The following is a 21,863-nucleotide window of genomic DNA, read 5'->3' on the forward strand; positions in this document are numbered from 1 at the left end:
CACGACGCCAGTTGAGTGTTGACTACACTACACATGTAAGTAATGTAACGGTAGTAAACAGAAGTACCTAATAGATCGTTGAACACCATTGGATGTTCGAACTTCCACTTCCCTAGAGATATTGTGTTTTAAAGGAAAAAATTTTAACACTCGTCCAATGTTCCATCGGAAAGACGGTAACTGGTTATTCTGATGACAAGACTGTCCACCATTATTGGAGTTGCAGGTTCGTTGCATTTATACTGTTTGTGTAGTTGAGTGATATAGTCTTTTGAAAACAGATTCCAGAATTGTTGCTTCAATTGTTGCACAAATTAAAGTCTAGATAGTCTGTTAGATGGAACTTCTTGAAAATCAACTTCGAGAGAGACTGTGATGATCCGTCCAATAAGAAAATTTGAAGAAATTAGAGCATTTAGCTCATGGGGATCACTGGATAATACAAATCAAAGTCTGCAATTTAATATTCCTTCAATTTGAATTAACAGTGTATTAAATTCTTCATATGTCAATATTGCATCTTTCAAAATGAAATCTTGTTCTTTTGACAGCAGCCTCCATAGGCCACCAAAATTGGGAGAGTATGGAGGTATGAAATACCATATAAAACCCTGATTTGCTGCAAAATCTAAAACAACACCTTGATGTTGTAAAAATTGACCTACGTCCTTAGGTTCATTGTAGGCACCTATAAAAGTAGTACCATTATCTGAGTATATATTTGATGGCATTTCTCGTCTTGGTCAGCATAATCTATACCACTATGCTAAAAGGGAAATGATTTCAAAACATGTTTGTCAGGTAGGTTAGACATGGATGCTGTACAGAGAGTAGGCTTTGCCTTCAAGCATACCATACAGTCTTTTATTTTTATAACTTTTTTGCTCCTATTATCCAATATTTTTGTCTAACAGAAAACAAGAGTGATTGAATTCCTGCATGTAAGAGTGTATTGTGTTTAATTATGAGGTGTGATAATGCATGCTTTGAATATAATAATATTGGATGTTTTATGTCAAAGTTAAGCGAAGTAAAACGTAATCTGTCTCTTTCACGCAAGACACCAGCTTCATCAATAAAAGGGTGCAATGAACGCATTTTATAATGCTTGGGTTAATAAAACAAAAAGTGAACCAAACTAGGATATACCAAATTCTCACATCGGATAACTTTCTGCAAATAGTGATATTATATGTAGAGATGGGACCCAACATGTTCGTATAAAAATAATACATAATTGAATAGGTGAGAAGAGAAAGCAGATATGTCCATAAATAGTCATCTTTGACATTTTGACAGAAATCCATTATAAGTAAAAAGACAAGCCGTTTTGTATAGAAACCGGACATATCCTCACACTAATAATGCTTTTATATGTATTAGAAATTATGGTATTGTGGAAAAACCGGATAAGTCCCGGATATGTCCACTTTTTTTACAAAAGCTACAACGCATGTATATTCGTCCCAATATACATTTGTCATTCGTCACTATGGAAGGTGAAGATGATAATCTCGAATTAAAAATTAAAAAAAGGCGAAATCCAGAGTGTTGGAAGGCTGTTATCAATAAAAAAAAAGCAAGACAATCTGGACAACAGTATACTGATTATAAAAGTCGTACTATTTTAAGCAAAAAGTTGGAGAACCATGCAAGTATGTTGTTATAACCTCAAATTTTGTTAAATATTTAATTCTTACTGGACTTATTACATTGTAGATGTAAGAAGAAATGCTTTCTTGTGATTACTCGTGAATGTAGAGAAGAGATTTTTAGAAAATTTTATAAATTAGAAAACAAAAATGCTCCAGACGCTTATCTTCAGTCCCTTATTGAAATATTGACAGTTGCAAGACGGTGTCCTAGACAAAACACTGAAGATAACATTAGAAAACCACATAAGCAGTCATTTTTGTACAGAGTGACAAGTACAGGAGTTTATTCTGTGTGTAAATTTGCATTTTTAAGTCTGCATGCTATAACACAGAATAGGGCGGTTGATAGAGCTTTTAGAAAAAGGACAAGTACCTGTTGACATGAGAGGTAAACAAAAACCAGCTAATGCAAAACCTGAAGAAACAGTCAATAATATAAAAGCCCATATTTAGTCATTTCCTGTCAAACTAGCACACTAACTCTACTGGGCGCGAAGTGAAATATTTGAACGAAAAACTAAATATAAAAATAATGCATGTGTTATTTTAGGAACAATTTTAAGATGTCCCGGTTAAATATGGATTTTATAGAGCTGTCTTCACTGACTTCTATCAGTTATGCTTCGGCAGGCCTCAGATTGACACCTGCAGCAAATGCGAAGAACTAAATTTAAAAATAAAGTCCCAATATTTGAATGATAATGATAAGAGGGTAGCAATAGCTGAAAAGATGGTGCATGTACGTCGATCAAAAAAGTTTTTTGCTAAAATGAATGAGTTAGAGGCCTTTACCAAAGTGGATCCATCGGTAGGAGGAAGATGCATTGACTAAATGCAAAATCTATTTCTACCAGTAACACCTATCCAAGGTACATTTTTCCTAATTCAACTTACAGTCAGGGTGTTTAACATACACGATCTTAAAACCGGTAAAAGCTACTTCTACGTATATCACGAAAGATTAGGCAAAAAGAGCCCGCACGAGGTGTGTTCCTTCATAATGGATTATATTAAAATATGTATCTGAGGAAGTGAAATACTTTCACATTTTCTGATGGAGCTGGAGGTCAAAACAAAAACAACACAGTTTAAGGTTCGCCAGAGCTTAACAGACTTCAGAAGATTTGAAATGGCGAACCAGTACTAACCTATTCGTGGTCACTCGTTCATGCCTTTTGTATATTCACATTGTGTATTAACAAATATTTTGAAAATCAATATTAAAAAAATAGAGGTATATTCGTTCAATGTTTTGTCGCTACCAATTGTCAAAATTCGGAAGTCCCTATTGGAAGATCCTGTGTATTTTTGTAATTAAAATACTCTGATCCACTGTGAGCTACGCGTTCACATTATTACAATATGATTTACTCGGTATATGGAAGGATTAATAATAAATCTCTCGTAGCTAAATGTCTTAAAGTTACTGGTAATCAACGATGTAATATACTAGTATACTCGTACATTACATCGTTGCTTGTAACTTTAATATTGGTGAAATCGCTAGTAACATCACTGTATCTTGTTTTTTAAAACAATTCTACTAAAATTTTAAATTTTTCTTACGCATTCTGATTTTTTATATTCTTTATCCTCTAATGAGCTCTTTAGCAATACTTTTCCAGTATATTTCTTCTTAAAATTCAGTGAGTCATACGACCTTTATTGATATTACCTACTCATTTATAACTGCGACATTCTGTACATATTCACGCACAACTGAAATTATCATCGATTAAAATCATGAATGTGTTGCTTGTGTGAGTCCATTTCAAAAGGTAGAAGAAATAATAAATTAGACTTACAATCAATTGATTGTGAGTAAGTCTAATTTATTATTTCTTCTACCTTTATCATCGATTAGTTTCTATACAAATGTGTAAACTAAAATTATTTATTCAAATCTCAATCAACATTTGATTATCAAATAAAATTGATGAACTAAACTTCACTCATGAGAACGCGCCTTTACCGATGAAATTCCAAAAACATACATTTCAACAGTGAACCATCAAACAATTTTGTCTTATATAACACGCCAACTGATTCTAAAAACAGTCTTACACCGTCATACGTACAAACCGAAATGTTTTCATAAGATTTCAGAGAATTATCAAAGACGAGTGAAATTTTGTCAATATGTAGTTCCAAAATTATTTAAATATTTTTATTTTTTATTTAATAAATTATTTAATATCATTTCTTCCTCTTAAGGTGTCGCCTTCTTTCGAAGGTTGGCGATCATCGTGATTATTTGAACTCGGTTCACTGCTGCTCTAAAAAGCTGGTTAGACGGTTAACTAACCCACTCGCTTTCCTAAAATCTTTCCCCGTATGATATTCTGCAGAAGCTGGTATTTTGTTTCACTCATCAGGTGGCTAAGGTATTGTAGTTTTCGTATCTTTATTTCATTATTTAGTTCTGTTAAAATCTTCGGAAGACTTCTTCATTCGTGACTCTGTCCACGTAAGATATGCTCAGGATTCTTCTGTAACGCGACATCTCGAAAATTTCCACTTTTCTCATTATCGCTTTAGTCAGAGTGGCTGCCTCTATGACGTTTTGGGGGATAGAGGTAATGGATTTTGACAAGAGCTATGAGTCATGCCGATGCAGTACACAAGTTTACCTGTTATTTACAAGGTCATAGCTCTTGTCAAAATCCATTACGTAGGTATACTAAATATGTAACATCTAAGCATGCGCATTTTTATGTTGACACTCAGTTACATTTACATTTCAAAAAAACTGTTTAATTTTCATAAATGAGTTCCAATTGCATGTGCAATTGCAATTCTAATTGTTAGTTCCTTTGCAATATTATTATTCTCATTTATTAAAGTTTCAAGATATTTATATTCATATAGATAATATAAGATATTTATAATATAAATGTCCGATATTTTGGCCGTCAATAATAGTTGGACATTATTATTGGGTTTCTTGGTAAAGATTACAAATTTGGTTTTATCTAAGTTCATATTTAACACTTTGGCTACTGCGTGTACCATTTCTGGTGCAGAAGTAGTTGATGTTTACCAGAAACTGCGTGTACCATATTTGGTCACATGAAGTGGTAATGTTTCAAGCTGTGTGTACATTCGGGAACTTTTAAATGTGCATCTAGGCTCTTACAATTTACTGCTAAATTCTGAGGGAGCAGTTTGAGACTTATTCAACAGATAGCCATACTGTGACCAATTTTTTAAAATTCTGGCGGAGCAATTTGAGACTCCTTCGGCAAAGGCATATTACGACCATTTTCTGACCTTCAGACATTATTCACTGCATTAGAAAGTTTGTACAACAACATTACTCTTGTGTAAAATTCGTAATATTTCTAAAATTAGTAAAATGTCAAATAAAAATTAAGTGATGCAAAACTATTTGAAATGGTGGAGAATTTGTATAAACGTGAATAGACGTCTTTGATTAAAAAGCATCATATTCATCAGCAGTGCGTAGGGATATTAAATGGTATAGGAAAGTTTCAATAGAACTTTTGGTTAACACATCTATAATTAATGCACATACTGCCTACGAGGCTGTAACAAACAAAAAAATAAGTGTCACTAAATTTAGAGCAGAAATCGCCTCAAAAATTTTTATAATCAAAATCTTTAGATGGAAAATTTGGATAATCGTCCTGTTAACCAAAAAGTAATCACAAACTTTCATCACAAGGAAGTGGAACAGAGAGGTCGTTGTACAAGATGTTATAAAATTAATAGTGATAAAAATGGACGTACCTTTTTCATAAAGGAAACAAAACGTGTTAAAACATCTTATCCAACATGCTGTAAGAAGTTCTTGTGTACCAATTGCCTTTTTGACACTCATTACTGCCAAACAAAAGAATGAATATTGTGTCCAAAAATGGTACACACAGTTTTGAAGAAGATAATTAGGGGTTTATTTCTGTCATAAACTGTGTATACTATTTTTTGACACGGCCTTTACATATGATTTTAAAAAAAGATACTTAAATGTTTGCATTTACATGTTTTTAATATTAAATATTGTGAATTTCACCAAAATATGGTTTCATTTTCTGACAAAAAACTTCAAATTTATAGGCAGTTGCCAAAGGGTTAAACCATAATGTAAACTTGCCGTATAAACTTTTTGTACTATTCTCTAAATATCTTCAAAATTCTCTGCCATTAACACGGGTCGTCTGCATACCCTAACTGTAATTATTTATTAATCCTTTTTTAGCGTTATTTCTTCCTCTTTTAAGAGGAGGAAATGCGCTTGCCAAGTTCTTGGTCTCAAATCAAATCTTGTCTTCACTCTGAGATGTAGGTGCATAGACTTCTACTACATTCATTTTAACTTTTGGGGTACGAATTTGTAACATTATTACTGTTTCTGATAGAGGAATAAAGTAGAAGGATACTAGCACATACAATTCAGGCATTTACCATTACCGGCCATCTGACCTCACTAATTCTGAGAATATCGATTTTCAGGCTGGCCATTTCATTTTCTGAATTATGTAATTACCAGCTTTAAAAAGACTTTCCTCCAGGGGATTCTTAGCACCTCTGACTATCAAAAGTCTGCCGGAGACTGAGGGTCTTATGCTGTATTTCGATTGTCATAATGACTATACTAGGGAAGAGTAATGGAGTAGTTTCCCGTTGATTTCTCCATCGTAGTTTAATAGTCATTAAAACATATATCCAATAATAAACCGATCCAGGATCATTTCCCTTACGCTATATCTTGGTACTGATGTTGCTGCTGTCTGAAATCAGAGTAGGATATGGGAAGAGAAACTTTGGTAATTAGATGGGAGAATGGGTAAAGCACATAATTTCTCTCAGGTACCAGGAGATTGGGAGATAGTTAGGGTTCACGTGGACATGGTCGCATTCCTAAAGTAGATCTATCTTCTAACAAGAAAGTAAGAGAGTATCTACTCGCTACCCGCTAATTAATATCATTTAATTTAATTTAAAAATTAATAATCATGATTATTACCTTAACAATTAGAATTTAATATTAAGTGAAGTACTATTTTAAAAGTAAAGTGAAAACTCTCTTACATGGTAAAGTGAATTTTGTATCGAAAAGGGTTAAAACGAAATAAAAAAAAGGGAAGACTAGAAGAAATTCTAGAACAAAAGACATAAAGAAGCTCAAAGATATGGCACACAATAGGTGAGAAAAGATAAATATTTTAATATAATCATTAAGTCTTTATGGAAGAAATTTTTGTACGAGTTGTTTAACACAACTTACAAGTGGATCTTAACAAAGCTGAGAATTCGTAATTTTAAATCTGATGTATATAAAAAACGTTTTTCGAACTATTACAATGTAATCAGGAACCTTTACAAGGAAGTAAAAGCGATTTCTTTTCGAAGATAAAACAGGTCTGTAGGAAGTATGTTCTAAATATTTTTTAATAAAAGTTGTAAACTACAAACTTGATCGATTAGCTAACGTTGATAACGGAATATCAAACATAAATGGGTGAATATTTCAGCATTTGCAGTAATTGTGGGTTGAAAACTGTTAAATCTTCTTTTTTCTTTATACATACATGTATAACTTTTTGAATAAAAATATTTTCAAATAAAATATCAAAATTGTTGGAGTCTTTTTATCTTCTTCTGTAAATTAATAAATAGAACTAATTCTTAAGATGTGTGTTTCTAATGCAAAAAGTATTCAAAAAAATGATGTGATCCAGTGCGAATAGCTTCAGGATACTTCCTTGGTATAATCCTTTGAAGATGTCCTTTAAGTATATTTTTAATGCTTCTTCTAATGCCTCGGGAACTTTGACGTGCATTTGGTATCATCCGTGATGTCTTCACAAATTCCGTAAGTGTTTTATAAGATTCAAGATTAAGTCCACTGCAAGACATTGATTGAATATTTCACGTAGTTTTGCATTATCTAGCAACAATGTGAAATTTCTAAACGTTTAACTGCCCACAGACTTTGTATGTACCGTTCGTACGATAAGTTGCACAATAAATCATAAAGACAGATCGTAGAACGTTTTTCCCACAGACGTGAAAAACTAGTTCACATTAAATTGTTCATCGTGGCCCCAATCGTTTCGAAAAAGGTAACAGCTGCTGTAGTAGTCGCATTATTTTCGGATAATATCTACTTTTTGTAAAAATAAAGTTTTATCTTTAAATTTTTTTGTGAAGAGACCAATTTTTGAAAACCGGTTCGTATAGAAATTTTTAGTTATTATTCCTCAGTCTAATTGTATTCAGTGTAACAGTGTAAGAAAATGGAGTTCGAAGACAACAAAATTACCACCATTTTGATAGGGGTAGAATTATTGCGTATAGAGGTATGGGTTTGTCGTATCGCGAAATTGGCCGTCGTGTTAATTGTACAGCAATGACGGTTATGTGTGTCTGTCGTGTGTGGACAAATGAAGATAGAGTAATACGAAGACCAACTGGTCAACCGAGGCGTACCACAGAGCGTCAAGATAGGCGCTTTAAGATTACTGGCTCTGCGAAACCGTTTTGTTACTAATCCTCAAATTGCTGACCAATGGTTTGGAGTATTAGGTAGACCTGTTAGTAAGCGTACACTATACCGTCGCATTCGAGCCTTTGGACTGGTTTCATTCCGCCCACAACTAGTGCTTCCTTTGACTGCGGACCACTGTCATCAACGTTTGAGTTGGTGCAGAGAACGGCAGCATGGATGACAGAATGGCGTAATGTAGCGATGAATCACAATTCTGTTTACGAATTCATGATGGTCGTAGGATGGTAAGACGTCGATATGGAGAGCGACAAGATATCGGGTTTGCTGTTGAGAGGCATATACACAGGACAGTTGGAGTAATGGTTTGGGGGTTATTGCCTATGGTAGCCGATCACCACTTGTGTTTATTCGAGGCAGTATGACAGCTGGGCGTTATGTTGATGACATCTTACAAACCACTTGACTGCCTTATCTCGACGGCCGTCGAGACGACCTGTTTCAGCAAGACAACGCGCGTCCCCATATTGCTCGTCAAACTATGGACTTTCTCCAAGAAGCTGGCGTTAATGTTTTGCCGTGGCCGCCCCGTGCTCTGGATTTAAACCCTATCAAACATGTATGGGATATGATGGGAAGGACACTGTCCACTTTGCACCATCCTCCACAGATTCTTGACAACGTTATCGTTTCATTCTTGATGTAAATCTACCATGTTGCCAAAAAATTAAAAGAAATTATTCCTTCTGGGTGAAACACTTCTAATGTCATTAAATATATCAACAACAACGTGAAAAAGAAAAGAAACTAGTGTAAGAAACGGTTACTGCAAAGACATACTTATTTACATATGAATTTATTTAACGAACTATGCATCAGAGAACCAACAGATTTCAAGAATTACATACGAATAGACGAGGATTCATTCAAAAATTTGTTATCTACAGCATATTGTAATCAATTACGGTTCTAAACTTGTGGGCATGAGTCATAATGTCGAGAATTGTCTGGGGCGGGAAACCTGATCGACGACTTCTTGGAATTATTTACCAGAACCTTCCCAAAAAAATTACTTAGCTATAAAAAGAACCGATTGTAAGGGCACTTTATTAGAAATTATTTATGAAGATGCATTATTAGAATAAGGTTGTAAATAAATATCACTAAATATAAGTCGAACCGTGAGTTTTAATTCCCGTTACATATGGTGTCGGAAGTGGCATAAATTGTTTAAATAATTTACAGATAAAAAAAAATAAATTGGTGTCAGAAATTTAAATAATAAAGACATTGAACTTTTAAAAGTATATTCGGGAGTGCGTTAACTGCTCGGACATCGATGAAAAAAAGACTTTTGAACAAAAAAAATCGCGTTGGTTCGTTTAACGATGCTGCTAAAATTTCTCACATTAAAACAGTTACGGGAACAGCTTCAGGAACGTGTTGAAGATTAAATTCCAATCGGCAGATGAATAATGAGAATATTCATCGATGAAAAGCTATAGGGGAAGTTTAAAAAAAATGATTCAAAAACTTTCAGAAGGACGAACGAAAAATTCATAAAAGTTTAGAGAATGATTAAAGAAACTTTGAAAAGTTCGATAAGGTACACAAAAATGTAGACACTCTAGAACAGAAAATTAAAAAATTAGAAATCAAGAGAAATTAAGTTGAATAGTGAAAAAATAATGCTCTGCAAACTGCCACCGTTCGATGGGAAATCTTATTGATAAATATATCTCAAAATTTGAAGCTATTGCAAGAACCAACCATTTAATAGAAGAAAAATCTGTTTCCTCGGCTGCAGTTTTACGAGGTGATGCCGCTGACATTTTACGATCGATTCTTAAGGGTTACAAAAACTGTTATTAGAGATTCTCATCTACAGCAAGTATACAAAGCCCGGCTGCGAGATAGAATCCATTGTGCAAAAGAGAACTTGCAAGAACTTTAAGACGTTCCTTGTATAGTGCCGTTAGTATGCCCACAGCCTCCGATAACATCTTAGAAGAAATGGAAGTAGATACTTTCGTTAATGAGAGTGAGTTATCTCCAGAATCTTTTGTTTTCGAATACAAAATTGCTAATCAAACTTCGCAAAACCATCGAGTTCGAGAACAATCTAAGAAAAAAACGAACAGAAGGATGAATATCTGGAAGAAATGGTCAGGAAAATTATTCTTTATAAAAAAAACGGAAACTAAGTTGTTCGTGAAGTGGGCCACCTTCGTCGAAAACAGTTGGAAAACTAGAGCGTGCCAAATGCAAGATAATCTTACGGCTATAAAAACAAAAGTAAACCTTATGTAGTTACTGTTAACATAACAATATTAAAGACAGTTAGCCCTTGCCTCAAATAGACGATATATTGGATATTCTCTCTGGATCCCATTGGTTATCTACACTAGATCTAAAAAGTGCATACAGACAAATAGTAATGGCGCTATCTGATTGATAGAAAACCACATTCTCGATAGGATCAGGCGTTTGGTAATTTACAGTTATGCCTTTTGACAGAAGATCATTTGAAAAACATTTCAACGATCACATGCAAATTGAGTCCAAAGAAATGTCAGATAAAAACTGTATTCTCAATAGAATCAGTCCTTACTTCCTGTTACAATATTCTTTTAGTAGATCTACCTGGATTACTACTATATTAGTTTTTTCTTAGAGACTTATCCCATCTTAAACAATTATAGAACCGCCACCAAAGTCTTGAACTTGAGTTACTGCAGCACCAGCATGTCATTCACTAGCGTAAACACAAATTCGACCATCACAACATTTAAGATGAAATCTCAGCAACCACGAGCTTATGTGCATGAGCAAAATTTAAACATCACATTTTCTAATGTTTAAAATTTGACAAGCCATAATCGTAACAGATTTCTAGTTATGATGCACTGTTTTCCATGTTTATAGGTGATCAGAAATTATTTCTTCCTGATGCTTCTGTAACTGAGGTAGACATTATCAAACACATAAGTCAACTGACTGTTTAGATTAGCTATTGGAATTTAAATAGATCTAGGATTAATATAGCCATTATTAATTCCTATGTCATTTACACATACAACGCATTAAAACGAGGTTAAAATCTCTTCTCTCAGTACCAGTATATGGTTGATTTGAGCCAGTCTCTTGCCGAACCATGGGTGAGACAAAGATTCTCAACTGCTACTTTGCATCAAAATATTTGTACATTCTAAATGTACCCTGCAGAAGAAGTTCCCACACATAAAGAAAAAGAAAAATTTGCTTCTATTGTTCAAGCCAAAATCGAATGACAATTATATTTTTTATTCGTTTAAAATATGTTATTGAAGTGATAAAAACCAACCCATTCAGATTTTGAATATATATTTTGTACTTACAAGGCATTTTTTTATATATAGTAAAATTTATGATATTCCAGTAATCACTTTCAGCTGAACAAGTCCGGTAATTTGGGGTTAAGCAACCACCCACAATTTAATAACAATTTTATTCTGGAAGTGGAGTATTAAAGTTTAAGAGTATGTAATTTTATTATTTAAAAGAAATTTTAACTTAAAATGTTCAGTTAAACTCTTTTAAAGATTCGATTTTTATATTAGTAAGTAGATAAATTTGTCTAATTATTCTAAATTTAAATAAAGAAATAGCTCTTAATTCATTTCTCTTTAATTATTCTCATTTATGTTAACCTCATTATTAAACTGAATAAATATTGATTTTAGCAAAAATGTATTGTCAATAGATATATTTGTACAATAACTTTAAACACAAAGTTATTAATAAATAGTAACATGCTTATTATTGTTTGGCAGTTTATTTATAGCATTTATAAGGATAACAAAGGTTGGCAATTAAACATATAATGATACACAAGTAATTAATGATAAAATGTATCAACCTTCATGTTTAATCAAATTGAGGAAAGGTAGAATATACCTTTATACACTATAAACACGTTAGTAGATGTAGAAATGTACTTAATAATTTTATTATATACACTAAACAACAGAATAAATTGACACCTATTGACTTAAACATCAGAATAATAACGATAATATTGTAGACTGCGTAATATAAGTTCATTTCTCAGTCAGGTCAAGAAAATACTGTTGGAACTAAGTCTGTTTCTAAAATTATTGAAAAGTGGGTGACAGTGTATTAAGTAGTAAAGGACGAAAATTACCTATATGTTAAATTTTGAATTTTATTTTCCCAAGAAATTGAATTATCAATCCATACACTTATTTTTCAAATAAGCTAACTCAAAAGGATACATTTGCTGGAACTAAAATGTTTAGATTGTACATTTTTTACATCTCTATAGAAAAATACTGATGTTTGAAATATCCTATACTGAGGTGTTAGTACACCAAAAAATTATATAGTATCCTATCTTAAAAAGACAAGAAGGGAAACAAACATGGTTTACTTTGATCCTTAAACTTTGATAATACTAATGAAATAAATCTAGAAGAATGAAAAAGATACCTAAAATAAAAGATAAGTCTATGAAACTCTATGAAAAGCTATTGAATTGGTATATACACTTGTTGAATGAATCCAGATATAATATATGCAAAGGAAATACAACTGGGTACTCCAATAAATACATTTAGTATAAAACACACATGAATGCCTTCAAAGAAGATACAAATTCTATGTTAAGGACTAAAATAGGCATAAGGAAAAAAGAAGAAAAATAATTAGCAATGTGAATTTTTTATACTAACATATTTTTTCTATTTATTAAATTGGAATATTATAAAAAATATATCATGTTTACTATAAAATATCATTCTGAACTGTGAAATACTATTTGTAATAAACACACTCATAATAATGTATGTAAATAAACATCTTATCTATATTTAACCATGTGATTTTAAAGTTAACAATATTACTCATGTTATTGAAACTGACTAAAATAATCAGCCAATTAAATATAAATTACCTAAAAACTGTTGTTTCGAGCACATGATTATTCATTCAATTTAAAAAATCATACTCATTATACATGGAAGAGAAAATTACTTCTAGCAAATCATGTTTTAAAAAATAATGACTTAAATATTGAATAGAGGATATTGCACAGAGTAATCCTAAATACAATACAGATACTGATAATTGCAATTATGACAATATTCAATATAGAGGAGCATGATTAAAGGATTGTGTTGTAAACTTGTTCAAACCTGTTCAAACAAGTCAGACAAGACAGCACACAACTTCTTTCAGTATTAATGTTAATGCAGAAAACAGAAAATATTGTGAAATGTATTATAGTTAAAAAATTTATTATTTTAGGAGAAAACTATTATTGAAAATTTCCCAAAAGTCTGAGGTGGTATTTATCTTTATCAGTTGGGTACTAGTCTATACAAATAACTTTGAATACCTATTTGCTTGAGCGAGCATAATCATATCCATTTATGATTTTTAATGAGTGCAAATAAATGATGATGGTAACTAGTGTGTGCTTGTTATTTCTAAACTTCTAAAATATTACTGACACAATAAAAAGTGGCTTCTTAAAATGTGTATGTGATTTCTTTAAGAATCAATTATATAATAAATATAAGAGAACATAGAAAAGTGAAACAAAAAATGGTATATTTAAATGAGACTTAGTTGGATAATTATAACATGGTGAAAAAAAAGCTGGACAAATAATAACTTATCATCAGTTTTCTTCAAGCATCTAGAAGAAATGGAACTAATCTGTCTTGACTCTTGACAATGGCAAGTGTGACCTTGCCAAAACATCAGAACAATTATCAAACAATTATGGCAACTATGGTAAATACATATTTGATAAATATATTAAAAAAATATCCTAAACTAAAAAAATATATGAAAATACTAATCAATAATAAATATAGATAATAAAGTTTTTGACGAACACATATCATTTTTTAAAAGTATTTTAATGTAATTACAAATGATAATAATCTCAAAAAGATACATTAATCTACTATTTTGAATATCTACTTTAAAAAGACTTCCATTCATTTATAGTAATACAGAAAATAAAGAAAATATCCCAGGAAAAATGATAAGATATTAATTTGGCCCACAGAATTATTGTTTTAAAACTTAGCGACAGTATGTTTGATCTGAGACGAAAGGAATGTGTCAATGCTTTGGGCTTAACATGTTAATATTATTAAGCTATGTTCAGGTAATAAAACTGTATATAGATGGAAAATGGAATTTTATTTATCTATTAACCCCAAACAGTTTTAAATTATTATTAAATGAATAATCCTTTTATCTTGAGTCTCGAAGATAGGATGTGTTATTATTATATTTAAATTTTTGGACTTAAAGAGGTGATAGTAATAATTATAATAAATAGTTTCCAGAAGAAACTATGATATGTGTAATATGATAAATAGCATAACATAAATCAAAACAAGCTTAACAAGTTAACTGCAAAGTTAATTGCCAAATACATTAGACAGTGAATCACAGATAAACCTGAAAAAATATTTTTATGACTAAAACTGAATTAAAATTCAGAAATCAAGTTGATTCTCTGATTACTCCGCAATATTTAATTTAATGACATTCTGTACACAGACAAAAATAAGAGTTAAGTAAAAGGCACATAAATTTCATGTGAAAGTAGGATTGCACTGGGGCTTCTCTTAGTTCTTATATTATCTTATTAGTATTGGATCAGAAAACAGCAAAATTAAAGATTATCATTCTCTAGAACCTAATGTATGCTGATGATACAGTGTTACTAATAAAAGGGAATTGGAGCAAAGACTGAAACCATTACGAAAGACACTTACAGAAGAGGATTCAAAATGTAGCAGGGCATAAAAACATAGAGTATCTATAATGTAATTTAAATATGAAATTATTACAACAAATAAAATGATAACTTTGGATGGTGAAAAGTAAGAGGTTTAAGTATATATCATCAATATTATAGAATGGTGAGGAAATAAATGGGGGTGCATGCAGATAAGTTAAAGAGCAGGATGGATAAATCGAATGTTGTGCTCTGTGATGAAAACATTTCAATGAAATTCCAAATTCTGTAAAACTGCACAGATGGAAATGTAGATGAAGACTAAAGAAGACCTGATAGGCAAAGCTTGGCCAAGACATGTTTGTGATAGGGAATAATGTTGGTATAACAGAAGACAAAAGCTTATAGAATAAATTTAACTAGGAAAGCTGATCACAGTAGTATTAAAGGCAAACAGAATTATGATGATGAAAATTGATGGTTTAATAGGTTGTTTGGTATTTATTTGTTTGGCATTTAATATAAGTACTTTATTTAGCAAGCTTTAGCACAAATAGTGAAATATTTAGAATGGTCTTGATGAAAATATATAATGCAATTTTTTTACATTTTTGGACTAAAGTTGTACCAAAGAATATAGACGCTTATATAGAAGCGTCTATATTCTTTGGTTGTACAGCCCCAAAACGCAAAAGAAATGATTATTATAAAAAAATACTTAGGTGTCAAAGATCTTAAGTTTTTCAAGAAAATAAATAAAATTTATGCAACAAAGTATTTCAAATATATCAATTTTTTTTAACCATATATAACTTTTGGTTTGTGAACCTTGTGATACAAGGATTTTAACATGTAAGCAATTCTTAAATTACAAGTGTTTTATTTTGCCAAATAGTTTTCTTCTAATATTTTCAATTTTTCTCAGACTTTGTAACTTATAAATGTTATGGGTTAAATATTACTTAAAAATCCTTCTTATGTGTTTAATTAATGCTTCACCTACCTGATATGTGGTATTCCTATGCCTCCATGGAGAATTTTATATAGTTTACTTTCATATAAAAGCTGTGGATGCCTTGCTCTAATTGGTTCAAGTTTTACTGCTACTTCCTAAAATAATAATTGATCATGAGAAATGTTGGTCAAAAGCCTAATTAGATATTTTTATTTAGTTCACAATATGTGGAAAGAGTAGGCATAAAGTGAAACTCAAGATTATCCTTGAAACTACTGTTAAAGAACAGGAAATGAATTAAACCATTGAGAAATAAGATATGATATATGTTTGCAATAAATCTCTAATTTCACAATAAGGTCCTGTATTACAATTTAATTTAATTGTCACAGACAAAATAAAACTTGAAATACGTATTAAATGGTAAAAAATACAAAAAATGATAAATATTTCATTCTCAAACAAAGTTGTGAAATACTTTAGTAAAGTAACCTACTTTTGAAATGTTGCGAATTAATGTATGGTTTTTGTTTAGATAATAATAACACTTAATTTTAGCAACAAAATATAATAAATTAGGGGAATAGTAATAAGATATCTGTTAGTGAATGGTAACTTTCAAACAAGGTACATAAAGAACTGAAAAGGATATGGCTGCCATTTGCCTATTTAGTTGTGTCAAACCCGTTAACATGTTACAAACAAAGAGAAACCTGTATTTTAAATTGGTTTCTTAAATAAGTTTGAAATAATATTGATAACATTTACATACCTCTCCATTCGTAATATTTATTCCAAGGTATATGTCACCAAAAGATCCACTACCGATTTTACGAAGTAGACGATATTTTCCTCCGACCACATAATCAGGCTTTCCGATACCGATGATACTACTTGTATGTACAGCCATTTTAAGTGCCATCTCAACAATTTAAAGAAGTCTAATAGAAAATTGTTTGATTAATTTTGAATAACGGAAAACCAATACTTTTTACAACAACACTATCACTTGTTCCTCTCAACACGCCGACATATTTCTTTTTGAGCCAATGACTTTATGACGTCAGAACATTTGACTACAACAGCGACATCTTACAACATATACGAGGAGACATAGCAGATTCCTATATTTTAAAGGCATGTTTAAATCTCAGTGTTGTATCAGGATTTTTTATTGAGACAAACAGAATCATAAAAAAGAAAAAAATTATATATTTAGACCTGTTGGGAACTAATTGATCTGATAGACAATGAAAATATTGAATCAGAAATCAATTCAAAGAGGTTCTTTTAGGTTGATAGGCACTTAGAGGATACTGATATGCAAATTTTTCTTTTTTTTTTCTTTTCATATTTGGTATATAGTTAAATTTTTTAAGAGCATTTAACACTATCTAAATATGTTATCTACTTTCGTAAACCTTAAAAAAATAAATCACAAATTCTGTCAATTCTACGAAAAAAAAGGAAGCGGGAGAGACAAAAATATTTTTTTCACTTGTTTTGAGAAAACAAAATATCGGCGTTTTAAAATTTCAACGTAGGTATGTAAATTAAAATTTAAAATATCACAAATATTAACTTTATTCTTTTTTCTTATACAAGGTGAGTCATTATTGAATATGCATTTTCTCTCTGTCTCGTGCCATCCCTCCTTGTGTAGTATTCGACGCTTGTGCGTTTCTTGGCCAAAAGTGTAAGATAGCTGGCTGGCCAAATAAGCAAAATCGGGATATTAGTATGGTATAATTAGACCAAAATCCTGACATCCAAAGTAAAAATTGTCCTACAATACCAAATTGTTTTATAAACTATTTCGAACGTCGGGTTTTGTTGGGAAAGTCGGTAAATTGGTAGTTTTTTATGTTTGTTGCAAATATTTCGAAAACTATGCGGTTTAGCGTGAAGAAGGTTCCATACAAAAATGTTCTACGTGAAATTTAAAACAAGAAAGGTCCGATGTGTGATTGTTCTAAAATCAACGTTTCCGGTGTTACAGAGGGTGTGATAGTGGAGGTTTTCCATATTTTTGATATTTTTTGGACAAGTTATAATATTATTACTGAGGAAACTAATTTTTTAACAGGATTGTATTTTGTAAATGTAATTTGATATTTCAGTGGCCGGTGGTATGTTAGTTATAAGCCTTTGAAGGAACGTCAACCTCACCACCCTCCTAAGAGGCACCACTGTTTAAGGAAAAATAAGCTTCCACAGGCCTAGGCTATATAAACCTGTGGTAAAAACCCAAAATATTTCTTGCATAATAATGATGATTATAATGCAATGAGTTTGAAGTAAACTTATTTATCAGTTTAAGTAAACTTATTTATCAGTTTCAGTCCTCTTCCAATACAATATCCTCCTCTTCTACATCTTCGTCTATGATGGTTGTGTCCCTATTATCACATCCGAGGCCTTTTTCCACACACAGTTACGGATGCATTCGTCTTTACAAGTACACACTGTGAGGGAAATTAATTCCTTGGGAGCTGCAGAACATACTGTTATAATTGGTGTCAGATGTTCGTTAATCTTCTTCCAACCCCACTCGAGCGGATTCTTCTTCTTATTTAGCCACTGCTGTACCTGGTGGTAGGTTCTGAACGAATGCTGACTGAGAGCTCCTGAAGTGAGGGGTAGTGCAGCTAACTTAACCAAAGAATGTAAAGGCTGCATTTCAATAGTCTTTAAGTAAAACTGGTAGCGAAAATTATCTTTATTTTTTTACCGTACCAGGTTAACCCATCCCTAGGGATGGCTGGCGTGTGTTGGATTCGGGGTTGAGGAGTACATCCGAGCACATTTCTTCTTAGAAGAAAGAGGTCCTGCAAAGAGATGCCGTTTAAAAATATATAGCGAAAGTAATCTAGATCTTCCATGTTGCTGGCAAAAAACATCGCGAGAAGGAAATGCTTTCCGGCGTCAGCTACTGCACTGGGGTCAGCTTTGGGGTCGTTGAAGACTAGAAGTTTTCTACGAAGAGCGTCGTTGGCTTGCACTTTCCTATACGGTGTAATTTTTCCCTTCTTGTAGATAGCTGATACCGTGTCACATCCAGTAAAGGCGTATATTGCAAGGAGTACATCCTTCATATTCCCAATGCCTCGCTGAATGACAGCAATAGTGTAGACTTTTTCCTGCTGATTGCCTTTCTTTGGTACCACCATTTTTAATTTCTTTTCTGATGGTGCGTGGACAGTCAACAAAACTAGTAGGTCCGTATCATTACCAATAACACAAGATTCAACGTCTTTTTTAGCTTCTTCAATAGCTGTTAAAACTATTAATAAGTCAACGTCACCCGATGCTTCATGAACTGTGCAACCACATCTTTGCAAGTGTATTGTAAGAAGTGAAATAAGGGCCATGTTGTTGTTAGCGTTAGCTAAAAATTTACTTTGGTTTATATATTTAAGAAAAACGCCATTTACATGGATTGACTCTTCAACTTTTACTTCAATGCTAGAACGTGCTCTGCATAGGTGTTCTTCATCTTTTGTATTTCCTTGCTGGTATCCATCAAATGCAACAGTCGCTGTTCTGTAATGAGTAATTACATCCATCAATGCTGTATGACATTTTTCCTGAATCTAGAGTACCTACATGATGATTATTTTGTGTCTGGAACCAAAACAGTAACCATTGAACATTTGCTTTCTTTTCTCGTTAAGTCAGATTCTTCGAAAAAAGATGGAGGATACACACATAGTTCATATTGAAATATTTCTTCATCATTCCTTACTTACACCATCAGCTGTAAGAGAGTGTTTGGGCTTACACATACCTTGGTGGTGTTAATTGTCATCGACCTGGTTATAGAGACTAGGGACTTAACAGTTAACTTTGCTGCTGCAGTTTTAGCCACTCTTAGTTCCCCTTGAGATTCGTTATCAGAGTTCTGATTTTTATACCAGTTATTTTCTCTGGCAAAACAGCAAAATGCAAACTATTACCATAACGCTGGATACGTTTTCTTATGAAATGTTTGTTAGTATATAGCTCAACGTCTGCACTTGGTCGAAGTAATATAATTTGTAATTCTTCAAAAGCGTACTGACATTCATTGTCTTCTTCCAAATAATCACACAGCTTTTCCAAAGTGTCTTCTCTTTTGACATCAGCACTTAACCCACCTTTGGTTGTTTCTGCTCCTTTTTCGGACCGGGACGATCTTGACTTTTAAAATATCTGGTAACAATGCCAGTGGTCTTTTCCATCACAACTGACGAGGTCTATGACCTGAGAGAGCCTCACACTTACCTCATATCCCCAAGTCGTGCCTGTTATTTGCTTCCGTTCGGATGCTTTCAATCAATTCAGGTTTCTGTACTAAACTCCATTTTTTTGAGCTGGGTTACAATCTTGACGTATTTCACTGTACCGAATTATTTTATCCATCTCCTTTACTGTCCTTGTCCTTACAAGGTTTTAACATAAACTTCGCCATACTTCACACTCTGTCAAGTGATTATCGCATAATTTGCACAGATACCTACAAACAGAACAAAAATTACAGCAAAAGTGCATTAGAAATAAAAGAAAAAAAGATTCAACTGTTTGCCCATTCAGTAAGTTTTGGTGTTGGTTAGGTTGAGTTTTTTAATTTTTAATTTATTCCATTGTGTATTTACTAATTTATAATTTTTAAATCGAATACGTTCTAAATGAAACGACGACATTGAGATACAAAAATGCTTTCGTAAAAATCTTTACAAAATTTTATATAAAAATGCAATTCATAATAAAAAAAATTAAATGTGTTGGAATTTAAGAATATTTATTTCAAGATAGATGGACTTTATAAAGTTACGCATTTATTTTTTAGAAGAACGTAGAGGGATTATGCATAGAACCTTTTTTGTTTCAAATGTATTGTAGAACATTTTTGTATAAAGAATTGTTCAAGCTAAACCGCATAGTTTTTGAAATATTGCCAAAAAACGTAAAAAAAACACTAATTTACCGACTTCTCCCCCTTCTTTTTTTGCCTATAAAACGTTTTTATACATTTTAGAGAAAAATTATTCAAATAAAAGTTGATCTTAAATAATTTCCAAGTTTCTAAATTAAAATACATAAATAACAGTTGACTGAGATTAATGAACAAACCCTAATTTATACAGTCATTTATAAATGTTATTAACTTGTTTTTTTTGCATAATTACATTTAAGTAATTACTACTTGAAATTATGGCAATTAATGAGTTATTGAAGTATGCTAAATCTCAGCTAGATTGACCAAATAGTTTGTAAATTATTCAATTTGTACTTATCCAGTCTTTTATATTCAATATATCATATTCCAGATTTAGCCATACGGCTTACACTCCCTCTATGGGGAAAATTCACTCATCCCAGATATCTACGGTATCAAAAGGATTGAGCTCTGGTGGGACTCCTATCCGTGTTATCGAGTCCTAGGTGACTTGGTACGTCAGTGTATCTCCCAAAATTTTTCGCATGCGTCTGGACGTCGAGAGTAACACAGCTTTCTGCATGATCTTATATAAATGTTCAATTAGACTCAGCTTTTTTATGTTTTCTAGGAGGTTCTTCGGAATGACTCCAGTGGTAGAAAGAATAATAGGTATGGTCTGGGTACTTTCCATTCTCCATTGTCTCCTTATTTGTATTTCCAGATCTCTGTACTTGGCGATCTTTTCGTTGTATTTGGACGGAGATTATTGTTGTAAGGTAAATTATTCAAACACGGAGATTATTGTTGTAAAGTATTGCCACATCGATTAGTGTTTTTTGTCCCGTTAGTTTATTAACTAGCATTAAAATTTGATCTATTATGTGCTACAGTTGGACTGTGAGCACAGTGTGATCCCAGTATAGCTTGTAGTTGTCATTCTCAAGCATACTTTCAGGAATGCCGATCTTCCCTACTGAGTCATGCCGTTCTTTATATTCAGTTGCAGCAAATGCCTGGCAGCTCCCAGTAAGATGTTAGTTGGTTTCTTGGGCTTGACATCCATATCGGCATTTGTCGTTTTGGACCTGAGGATCTTTGACGAT

General features: G+C 32.2%; 1 protein-coding gene across 6 annotated transcripts in view; it reads right to left on the reverse strand.

Annotated features, from left to right (window-relative positions):
* The window catches only part of LOC140445476 (casein kinase I-like), a 98,139-nt gene extending 81,239 nt beyond the window's left edge, over positions 1-16,900 (reverse strand). For 4 of the 6 annotated variants that reach the window (XR_011951401.1, XM_072537515.1, XM_072537516.1 and 1 more), the window contains exons 1-2: positions 16,612-16,899; positions 15,888-15,994 (exon numbers count right to left, since the gene is read on the reverse strand). Coding sequence is in view for 5 of the 6 variants with exons in the window: in XM_072537515.1 (XP_072393616.1) it covers positions 15,888-15,994; positions 16,612-16,761 (257 nt within the window). In the remaining variant the exon portion in view is untranslated. Of the gene's footprint in view, positions 1-15,887; positions 15,995-16,611 lie in introns of all 6 variants that reach the window. The other 2 variants (XM_072537514.1, XM_072537513.1) reach the window with 1 other exon arrangement.
* Between the last annotated feature and the right edge of the window lie 4,963 nt (positions 16,901-21,863).

The sequence above is a fragment of the Diabrotica undecimpunctata genome, chromosome 7 (assembly GCF_040954645.1).
Source record: "Diabrotica undecimpunctata isolate CICGRU chromosome 7, icDiaUnde3, whole genome shotgun sequence".
NCBI lineage: Eukaryota > Metazoa > Arthropoda > Insecta > Coleoptera > Chrysomelidae > Diabrotica > Diabrotica undecimpunctata.